At 38.4% G+C, this 12,136-nt stretch overlaps 1 protein-coding gene across 1 annotated transcript in view; it reads right to left on the bottom strand.

Annotated features, from left to right (window-relative positions):
- LOC115215071 (putative hydroxypyruvate isomerase) overlaps positions 1–11,690 on the bottom strand; it is a 28,607-nt gene extending 16,917 nt beyond the window's left edge. The window contains exon 1 of the mRNA XM_029784225.2: positions 11,342–11,690. Within this exon, the coding sequence (XP_029640085.1) occupies positions 11,342–11,540 (199 nt within the window). The 5' untranslated portion in view covers positions 11,541–11,690. The remainder of the gene's footprint in view (positions 1–11,341) is intronic.
- Positions 11,691–12,136: the final 446 nt, after the last annotated feature.

Below are 12,136 nucleotides of genomic sequence, written 5' to 3'. Positions count from 1 at the left end.
ATCTCTGTCAGGCTTGCTTGTGGGCTACAAGGTCTGCTCTTGATCTGCAGCACTGGCAACATCTGTTACAAGTGAGGTCATGTGATGCAATGGAAAAGTGACGCCCCCTCCCCCTGCCAGTGTTCTTTTGTATTCATTCTCTCTGCTGTTTCTCTTCAATGGCTGGAATTACAAGCTTCAACGATTGGTGCCATTCATTGTGCCACAAGGCCTTCTCCTCCTAGTTATCTGAGGAGATACCGGAGTTCTTCATAGGTCTCTTCAGCACATCACTGTATCACAACCTCTGACCACCCTGATTCCTCCTGCCCTGATGCAGTTCAACATAGAAAACTGCCTTTGGGAGCCTGCTGCCCTCCATCCTCCAAACATGCCCTGCCCAGTGTGTGTGTGTGTGTGTGTGTGAGTGTATGTATGTATATATATATATATTATATATATATATATATACATATACATATATACATATATATATATATACTGCAAGCTTCTTTTAGTTTCTGCCAAGAAGACACTTGCCCAAGGTGCCATGCAGTGAGACTGAACCTGAAACCATGTGGTTGGGAACCTAACTTAACTACAAAGCCACACCTGGGTTGTAAATAAGGTAAGATACAATAAAGATAAAAAATAATATATGTAAAAGTGAATAGCTTTGTTATTATGAGGTGTGCAAGCAAATTCCAAAGATCACAAGACATAAAAATGGCTGTTGTTTTGGGTCGTGTAAAGCATGTCAGACCCAATCAAACAAGTCTCTGGCAAACACCGTAGCCATGATGAGAGACAACCCACAGATCCAGCTTTTGTTATATGTTGTTGAAGATTACATTATATATTCAATGCACAAGCTGGTTACTAAAAGCCAAAGGCAATATTGCTAGTGTACAATACACACTAGCATTTCTTTAGTATTACAATGTATGAGAAAAAGCGTGTTTAGTCAGATTTATTATAACTGCTGTATAAATTACAATAGGCTAGGCACTAGCATGGCTATATGGTTAGAAATCTCACTTTGTGACCACATGGTTCTGGGAACAGTCCCTCTGTGTGGCACCTTGGGTCAATTAAAGCCTTGTAAGTTAATTTGGTAGATGGAAACTGTGTGGAAGCCCATCATATGTGTGTCTTTGTGTTTGCTCTCCCAGCACCACTTGACAACTGGTGCTGGTTTGTTTACATCCCCTGTAATGAAGCAGTTCATTAAAAAAGACTGACAGAATAAGTGACAGAATTTTAAAAAATAAATATAGGGGTCAATTTGTTCAACTAAACCCTTCAAGGTGGCTGCAGTGCAATGACTGAAACAAGCAAAAGATAGAAAATTCATGTACCTTAAATTAAATTCAAATATGACCTCTGAGCTTTACAGGTAGAGGCTGTAAAAGTGCTCTTGCTATAAAGTTAACATTGTGATAATCACAATGATTGTCATGAAGAAAAGTGAATATTGCCTGCAAATACATATGGTAGTTCCCTACAGCAGTGCTACTCAAAGTGATGGCCCGCGGACTGGTGCCAGTCCATGAGCCATCAGCTGCCGGTACATGGTGAGTTTCCAGAAAAAAAAAGAAACATAATGCTTATGTAATATTGTATTATTTGTTTACAAAATGAATACAAGGTAAAAAAAATATTGTCAACTTTTATTGTATTCATTATATATATTGTTTCCGGTATAAATTAATATTACTAAGAAATATTACCAGTCCCTGGCACATTGGCAAAAAAACTGCTGCTATGCCATTATCAGATAGTTTGAGAAGCACTGCCCTACAGGATATGTAATTAATGTCTAAATAATGCTTTCACAGTTATGACAACTGGTCTATCATGGAAAAACAAATTGACCACTTAACAATTGCTGCAACTCGTGTGTCACTGCTTATGTGTTTTAATCAATTTTGAGAAGAATTTTTCATTATAATGTTGTAATTTAGTGTGAATGAACAAACAAGCACAAATAAGCTGAGAGACCATCTGGATATTAGAGGAATCAGATGTGTGCAAGAGAGAAGACCAAGTTTGGATGGACATGTGATGTGTATGGAAGGTGATAGGTAAGTATTATGCAAAGAACCTACAGAAGAGGAGAATATGGGCAGAAGTGGTGGAGACTGATCTTAGGAGGCTGAATCTTACAAAAAGAGATGTTAAAGGACTGCAATAAGTAGTGAGATGCTATGATGTTGAAGATTTGTTCAATGAAAACAAGCATGGTATATGAATGCATAAAATGGTGGTGATGATTTTTGGAACATAACAAAAAGATTCTGACAGAATTATAATAGCTTTTTTTTTAAACATGGAGACTTTAACAAATATATTTTTGTATTTTAGAATAAGAGGTAACTTTATTTACGTGGTTTTCAAAAGGATTAATTAAATATTCCCTTCAAATCATGTTTAACTATTACTAACCCTGAATGCAAACTACTTGAAATCTGTTTGTAGTCTAAACTACTTATTTGTCCTTAGTGCTTCCTGAAAAATAGGTTAAAATATATTCAAAAGATCATAGAGATACTGGTCAGTATCATACTCACAGCAAAGCAGATTACCTGAGACATAGCTAATCCACAATGGAGCACATCATCATCGTCCATTTTCCATGCTGGCATGGGTTGGATGGTTTAACAAGAGCTGGCCAGCCAGAGAGCTACCCAAGCTCCAGTTGTCTGTTTTGGTATGGTTTCTATGATTGGATGCCCTTCCTAACACCAACCACTTTACAGAGTGTATTGGTTTCTTTTTACATGACCGAGACCTTTGGAAGTATGCTGTGCATGAGAAGACCCGGCAGGACAAGTGAGACCATAACCCGTGGCCTCTACATGGGATGTAGCCAGTCCACTTATGCATACCTTTCCTTCTTGGGACACAAAACTCTACTTGTGAAGACCTCTTGAGGCTAGTGAAAATCCAAATCCAAATCGATCAACATCAATGGAAATTGCAGCTGTGATACCAGTGCCGGTGGCACGTAAGAGAACCATCCGAACGTGGCTGTTGCCCTGACTGGCCTCATGCCAGTGGCACGTAAAAAGCACCATCCGATTGTGGCCATTGCCAGCCTCACCTGGCCCCCGTGCCGGTGGCACATAAAAAGCACCATCCGATTGTGGCCGTTTGCCAGCCTCGTCTGGCACGTAAAAAGCACCCACTACACTCACGGAGTGGTTGGCATTAGGAAGGGCATCCAGCCGTAGAAACATTGCCAGATCAGACTGGGCCTGGTGCAACCTTCTGGCTTCCCAGACCCCAGTTGAACCGTCCAACCCATGCTAGCATGGAAAGCGGACGCTAAACGATGATGATGATAACTGTATGGGGTGCTTTTATGTGGTATTGGCAGGAGTGCTTTTTACATGACAATGGCACAATTTACAGTAATATAGTTATACTAGTTCTGCATGCTATCTACCATTTTTGCACTATTCAACAAGGCTAATTTATTTAGTGTTATAATCTTTTCTTAAGGGCTTAGGTTTGTCAAGAGCCCTTGGACTCATAAAACTGGAGCTTAATCCTGTTTCCATGGTGCATAAGTGACTGAGATTACAACACTCCTCCTGAATAGGATGCAAGTCCAATGCCAGTGATACCAGTGCTGGTGGTACGTAAAAAGCACCATCCGATCGGTTATTGCTGGAACTCTTTTCTGCTGAGTAGACTGGAGCAACATGAAATAAAGTGTTTTGCTCAAGAACACGATGAATACTTGGGAATTGAAACCATGATCGTACAATTATGAGCACAACAACCTAGCCATTAGGCCATGTGCCTTCACAGTTATCGCATAGCATGAAATAAATAAAACTGGTCAACTGAATCTATGAATATGGAGAATAACACTGAATAAATTGAATGCATCAACTTCCAGCAGCAGAATGAAAATTTACTCAGGAACTGATGCAGATAAAACAAAAACAAACCTACAGCTTGCTTCCATACTTAGATATCACTGAATATACAGACCAGGCATAATTCTTCTTTATAAAAACCACTCATTAATAATGCCATTCCCAACAACAGTAATTTCTATTTCTTTTATGACTATCTTATGTTTGAAAGTCTCTGTAAATCCAGTTACTTGCATGAATCGTTTTAGCAAAAGCATGGCTGTGTAGTTACAATGTTTGATCTATAAATGTGGGGTTCCAGGTTTGATCCCACTGCAAGGCACCACCTTGAGCAAATATCTTCTACTGTAGCCTTGGGAGTGGAATTTGGGAGAGTAAAATTCCTTATATATAATAAATAAATAAAGACAAGCAAATATAAGCATGACTGTACAGGTGATTTTACTTTCCCACCATATCATTTCAAGTCTGGCCCTACTGCATGGCATCTTAGGCAAGCATCTTCTGCAATAGCCCTTGGGCTGACAAATGCCTTTTGAGTGGATTTGATAGACAGAAACTCATATGAATATGTATATATATATATATATATATATATATATATACATATATCATCAGCATTGTTTAACATCCGTTTTCTATGCTAGCACAGGCTGGATGGTTCGACTGGGGTCTGGGAAGCCAGGAGGCTGCACAAGGCTCCAGTCTGATCTGGCAGTGTTTCTACAGCTGGATGTCCTTCCTAACGCCAACCACTCTGTGAGTGTAGTGGGTGATTTTTACGTACCACCGGCACAGGGGCCAGAGGAGGCTGGCTATGGCCATGATCGGTTGGTGCTTTTACGTGCCACTGGCATGGATGCCAGTCAGGCGGCGCTGGCATTGGCCACATTCGGATAGTGCTTTTTACATGCCACTGGCACGGGTATCACAACTACAATTTCCATTTGATGTTGATATACTTGACTCAATAGGTCTCCTCAAGCACAGCAGGTCACCCTACAAGCCAAGGTAAGCACAGCAGGCAGTCCTGCGAGCCATGAACTCACTTCAATTGTCGGGTCTTCGCAGTCACAGCATATCTCCAGAAGTCTTGGTCTTTCGTCATTGCCTCTGTGAGGCCCAACGTTCGAAGGTCATGCTTGACCGCCTCATCCCATGTCTTCCTGGGTCTACCTCTACCCCGGATTCCTTCAACTGTTTGGGAGTGGCACTTCTTCACACATCTTTCCTCATCCATCTGTAGTACATGACCATACCAACGCAAACGGAGAGACGTTTGTGTTGGTATGGTCATATGTGTGTGTGTGTGTGTGTGGATAGATAGATAGACAGACAGACAGTTATGCAAGGTGGGTGGGTAGTTTACATGTCTCCTTGTCTTGACTGTGATAGTTGTAAAAAAACATATGATGATGATGACTAGCAATCAGATATATATATATATGGATCTATAACTAATAATTCAAGTTTGTCAGGAGATCAGTTACCAAATGGAAGCAGAAGCAATGTGAATTTATGTAATTTGCTGCAAAGCCATAATTACCATGTCTCTAAGACACACAGACAGACGCATAAAAAGTATGCAGCTAAATATATTTCACAATTGTTATCACAATGATGAGATGCAGACAAGAGTCATGCTGTGTCATGTCAGTTTTTCTGATATTCTCTGATATTGTTGCAGTGGAGTTAATAGAAGCAACACAGCATTGATGCAGTGCACTGGATTTATCTTTCATCTATTCGGGATATGTAAAATATATACAGCACAAGCTTGGCTGTGTGGTTAAGAAGTTTGCTTCATAACTTCAGGTTCAGTCTCTCTGTGTGGCACTTTGAGCAAGTGTCTTGTACAGCCTCAGGCAGACCAAAGCCATGAGTGGATTTGATACAAATTGAAAGAAACCCATCATATATATATATATATATATACAACAATTGAGGAACGGCCACAGTAGGCCGTTCCTCAATTGTTGTTGAATTTATTCATAGTCTTTGACTATTTCCTATTTCTCACTAGACCGCTGGTGGCAAAATAATTTCTATTGAATTTTTTGCTACCCTAAAATGGATTAATTGAATATATATATATATATATATATATATATATATATATATATATATATATATATATATGTGTGTGTGTGTGTGTATGTATATATATATATAAATACATAGATACATCATCATCATTTTCCATGCTGGCATGGTTTGACTGAAACTGGTTAGCCAGAGAGCTGTACCAGGTTCCAGTCTGATTTTGGCTTGGTTTCTACAGCTGGATGCCCTTCCTATCACCAACCACTCCAAGAGTATAGTGGGTGTCTTTCATGTGTCACCATCACAGGTGCCTTGTGAGTGGATTTGATAGATGGAAACTGAAAGAAGCCCGTCGTATATATATATATATATATGTGTGTGTGTGTATGTATATGTATGTATGTATATGTTTGTGTGTCTGTGTTTGTCCCCTCAACATCGCTTGATAATTGATGCTGGTGTGTTTACATCCCTGTCACTTAGCGGTTTGGCAAGAAAGACTGATAGTATAAGTACTAGACTTACAAAGAATAAGTCCTGGGGTTGATTTGCTTGACTAAAGGCAGTGCCCCAGCATGGCCACAGTCAAATGACTGAAACAAATAAAAGAATAAAAGAAAAGAAAGAATATATACATACATACACACACACACCATCACCAACATCATCTTAACATCTTTTGCGTGTTTGTATTGGTCAGATGGGATTCGCAAGGAATACTTTCTCTGACCAGATACTCTTCTTCACACCAAACCTCACCTGTTTCCGAACAACCTAATACTTCCTTATGGCCAGACAGGTTTTTTATGGAAGACTAGAAATGAACATCATTATTTGTATGATGGTGATGCTCATTTACAACCATCACATGATGTCAAGACAAGGGTACACACACAAGCACATACAATGGGCTTCTTTCAGTTTCCACCTACCAAATTCACTCACAAGGTTTGGGTCGGCCTGTGGCTACAGTGGAAGACATTTGCCCAAGGTGCCACACAGTGGGACTGAACCACATGGTAAGGGATCAAGCACCTAAACCATACAAACATACCTGCACCTTTATATACGTATGTAAATGGGTGTGTGTGCATAAGTGTGTATACCTTCAACATATATATACAGAGAGAGAGAGAGAGATTCATCTTGCTTATTATAAAAGACTGTTTTTGCTTTAAGCAGCTTGTTTTTAATTTTAAAAACTGCATTAACTGCAGAACCAAAATAGTTCCATCTAAATATCTAAGCCTGTCAGTGGTTCCTGAAGTTATTTAGGAATGAGATTTTTTTGTTGTTGCCTTACTCTTTTATGATGTAGTATAGAGGTGTAGGGAGGAGCTATTGACACCAATGATGTTTAGATATTTCTGAAAACAAGCAAAATTGGTATGAGATGCTTTATTACTGACCATATAATACAGGGTTGTGTAATATGTCACTGTCTGCTCCAATTACAGTAGCCAATCATATTTTTCTCTTATTGTCTTTAGCTGAATGGTTAACAGTAAAAAAAAATATATAAACCCATTAAGCTACAAAAATAATTGCTCTGGTAAAACATTTAAACTATGCAAATATGAGAGAGAAAAAAAATGAATATGAATGTTCTCATTAGTTCTAAAGCCATTATCATCAACATCCTTCTCCTCCTCCTTTAATGTCCAGTTTCTATGCTAGCATGGGTTGGACGGTTTGACTAGGGCTGGCAAGCCAGAAAGCTGCACCAGTTTCCAGTCTGATTTGGTGTGGTTTCTAAGGCTGGATGCCTTTCCTAATGCCAACCACTTTACAGTGTGCTGGATGCTTTTAACGTGGCATCACACAAGTGCTCACATGTGACACCAGCACAGGACTCCTGCAGGCCAATCATCTTCACCAGGGGATGTGACCTTAACACTTCTGTCGTGAAGGATGGGTCTTTCTTGAGTACAGCAAAGCAACAGGTATCTTGGTCCCTTTAAGGCAGCAAGCTGACAGAAACGTTAGCACGCCGGGTGAAATGCTCAGCAGTATTTCGCCTGCTGCTACGTTCTGAGTTCAAATTCTGTTGAGGTTGATTTTACCTTTCATCCTTTCAGGGTCGATTACATAAGTACCAGTTACGCACTGGGGTCGATATAATCGACTTAATCCGTTTGTCTGTCCTTGTTTGTTCTCTCTGTGTTTAGCCCCTTGTGGGTAGTAAAAGAAATAGGTATCTTGGTCCCTTCTCATCTCATCTGAAAGGTTCAGCACCCTGAGGTTGTTCTTCAGCACTTCATCCTATATCTTCCAGGGTCTCCCTTTTCCACAAGTTCCATCCACTTTGAATGAATGGCACTTCTTTATAGAGATGTTGGCATCCATCCACATCACATGACCAAACCAATGCAGTCTTCTCTCTTACACACTGCATCTAATTCCTCTTAAGCCTAACTTCTCTCTCAATACACTAACCCTCTGGTATATATATCCACTGAAGTATGTCTCTCTCCACCAAATCCCCTCGGATCATCATTCATTAACTCCCATCACTCCCTCTCTTACCACTGACCATCACACACACTCTTTCTTTCTCTCTGTCACACCTTGTAGATATAGATCACTCTAATCATTTTTCCCCCTTCTCTTCCATCAGTTATTTTAATGTAATGTTTTAACAAAAAGGAAAGAATAAACATTAAAAAGTATAAAAGATAAAATTGTCTCCCTGAAATGTGCCTGCCTGTCATTCACTTCCATTCCCTTCTCCCCCTACCATGCTATTCATTCTGTTTTGGTCCGGTTTTTATGGATGGATGCTCTTCTTAACATCTGTACTTGTGCCATGCATGGCACAAGCACAGGTGAGGTCAGTCTGGCATGGTTTTTACAGTTGGGTGCCCTTCCGAATGCCAACCATTTTACATCGTCATCATCATCATTGTTTGACCGTGGTCGAGACAATGGAATTTACCATGCTATGCCAGACTTCACAGTCCATCATAGCATTATGGAGGTCCTGTTGCTGGATGCCTGTATCCCTGGAGATTACATCAGTGTAGACTGGATGCTTCTTAAGTGGCACCAGCACTAACAAGGTCACCAACTTGCAAGACAATGATCCTTTGAGAAGGGAGGGGGCATTGGAAGAGGTGATCTTGTGTCAGATTATGAAAGGTTATAATGAAACAGAGAGACAGAAACAGGTGACCCTAACCTCATTATAAAAAGGATAGACATTTTGGATAATGTAATCAGAGATAAAGTTTCTGAAAAGACAAGATATTTATGGCTAGAATGTTGATCATCCTAAGTTTGCAGGACCAAGGCTGATCCGCAGATATCCAACAACTGCCTTATATACCCTCACGATTTATGCACAAGCTTTTTATAACTTAAAAACTATTTATATGTGTATTAAATTGCACCCCTAGTTCAGTGCTTAATCTTGGTATGAAATTTCTTCTTTTCATGGTTTTAGCTCAAAGTCAAGTATAAAACAATGCAGCATGAATAAATATGGTAATATTGAAAATACAGGACGAAAAGGAGCAAAAGCGCTTAAGTGGGATTTATCTTTGCAAAATGACCTGTATTAACAAAAAAGTAATTTAATTGCAGAAGAGCAGGTATAAAAAGTTTATAAAATGTCAAAAGATAAGCAAAATTAAAGGTTAGATTAAAGTGGAAGTAGAAAAATGTTAGCATGATAAAGCATATACTAAAACTATTCACATGGTAAAACTGTTTATGGTGCAATGAGGTGACAAGATCATTAGAACATAGGACAAAAATGCCTTGTAGTATTTCTTCTGATTCTTTACATTCTGAGTTCAATTTTCACTGGGATCAACTCTGCCTTTCATTCCTCCAAGGTCAACAAAATAAAGTACTAATCAAGTACTATTATTGAGGGTATCTTTAAGCAATTTCACTCAAAATTACTGGGCTTGCAACCTAAATCAGGAACGTTTATTGTGTTAGGTATTTTGTCCAAGTTAAGGATTCTACTACAATGCTGCCTTTCTCATAATCCATTCTACCATAGGTACAGGGCCTGGCATTTTGAGGGAAGGGGCAAATCAATCACATCGACTCCAGTGTTTAACTGGTGCTTATTTCATTGACCCTGAAAGGAATAAAGGCCAAGTCAACCTTGGCGAAATTTGAACTCAGAATGGTCAAGTGATTTTGCCAGTTCATCGCCTTAAAATAATCCTTTCTACTATAGGCACAAGGCCTGAAATTTTGGAGGAGGGGACTAGTCGATTACATCGACCCCAATGTTTCACTGGTACTTAATTTATCGACCCTGAAAGAATGAAAGGAAAAGTAGACCGTGGCAGGATTTGAACTCAAAACATGAAGACGAGCGAAATGCCGTTATGCATTTTGACAGCCATGCTAACGATTCTGCCAACAACGATAATAAAATAGCTAATCCAAAAAAATAAATAAATAATAAAATATAAAAAAAAAGAATAATACAGAGGAAGAACTCTATTGAAATCACAGGAGTAATAAAAGCATAGATATGTCTTCTCATAACTTTCTTAATGTATATTGTTTACTGAGAAATTTTCCAGAGATATATTAATATCCATTTTTCTGAAAGTTATGAGGAAACAAAGTTGGTGGGAGTACACTTGTGTAGATATGCCTATTTTAAATATAGATTTACGATTATGTAGGAGGAAAATGGAAAAACAATTTTTTAAGGCATATTCCTCCCACCTCTTACCTGACTGTTGAATGCATATTTTTAATGACATTTTTTAATCGTTATCTAAACCTACGAAAACGTATCTAGAGGGTTGACCTCTAAAAGATATTTTTAACACCCTCCCTCATCTGTACAATTGTAAAGTATACCAGCTAAAACAAATCTCAAGAAAACTTCAATAAAAACATGCAGTTTGAAGAGGCAGGTCAGCAGAGACCACACTTCTGTTTATGCCGAAATATATTACAAAGAGTTCGCAAAGTCAAAAAATTAGGGAAAAAAATAAAGTGGGGCCAAATTGAAATTGACTAATGAAAGAATTCATAACTGACATCAATTTTAATAACTTTCTCTAGAGTCACGGGTTTTTGTTTTAAAATATTACTGACTAAATATCGAAATTGAAAAAAAACAACAACCTTAAGTTACTATGTTTCTATTGAAATGCACTTAGTGTTAATTAATTTTAATAATGAAGAATTTAGTAAACCAACTTTTTTATTTTTATACTAGAGTTTGAGGCATAATTTAACATTAAATTTTGATGGAAAGTTTAAACTTAGCTCACTTTTAAAAAGAAACATTTTATATCATAGAATCAGAGGCAGTCTCGAGCGAATTGGTATAAAAAATAATTAAATAAGATAACTTTTATGAAGATACATTTAAAAATTACTAAGTTATTTGTTTTCTAAAGCCATACCATAAACTTAAAATATAAAAAGAAATGTACTAATTCAATATTTACCAGGCCAGGAGTTGATTAGAACATGTTCAACACCAGATTTTTCTTTCGCCGCTTTTAATACACTTATATCTTCGCTGTAAGGAAAAGCACATTCTGTGTATCGAAAACCAGCTTCTTTCGCAGCCAAGAAACGGTCAGATAAATTGGGTAAATCAGTGAAAAGCATGGACAAATTTGCGGCCAGTCTCAGTTTCGACATAGCTTCAGTTTCTACTTTCTTCTGCTTATGTTTTAATATCAATTAAACAGCAATGTGGCAAAACAATGTGCGAAGTGGCTGCAAGCGGTGTTTGCTGAACTACAGTACCGTTTGTTTAATTATAACAAGATAAAGAAGAAGAAGAAAAAATATAAAAAACGGAGACAATAAGCGAGAGAAGTGGGACAAATAAAGCTATCAGAAATGTTTCATTTAAACAACTGTTCGAATTCTTTTTCCCAGTTTTTTACAAACCGTCTGCTGCAACTTCTACCCTGCTCTCTCTCTCTCTCTCTCTCTCGTCCTCCTTAATTATCGCTATTGTTCGAATGCTTTGTGTACGATGTAATGTTCAGACTTGAACTAACAACATGTGAATTTACAGTGCTATGGAGAAGCTAAGATTTTTCTCTTGGAACTACATGTTTCCTGCTTTTCTTGTAGTCGGTGCATTCAGCTATTCCCACACCTTCCAATTCCTTCCGTTACCTTTCACCCCACCCATCCCACTTCTTACGTCACATTCCCTACCCTCCATCCCTTACACTGCCTTCCAATAACTTCTACCTCTTCCACCATCTAACGCAAACTTTCAC

The sequence above is a fragment of the Octopus sinensis genome, linkage group LG8, assembly GCF_006345805.1.
Source record: "Octopus sinensis linkage group LG8, ASM634580v1, whole genome shotgun sequence".
NCBI lineage: Eukaryota > Metazoa > Mollusca > Cephalopoda > Octopoda > Octopodidae > Octopus > Octopus sinensis.
The sequence above is the reverse complement of the archived record's forward strand: the minus strand, read 5'-3'. Positions and strand labels throughout refer to the sequence as shown.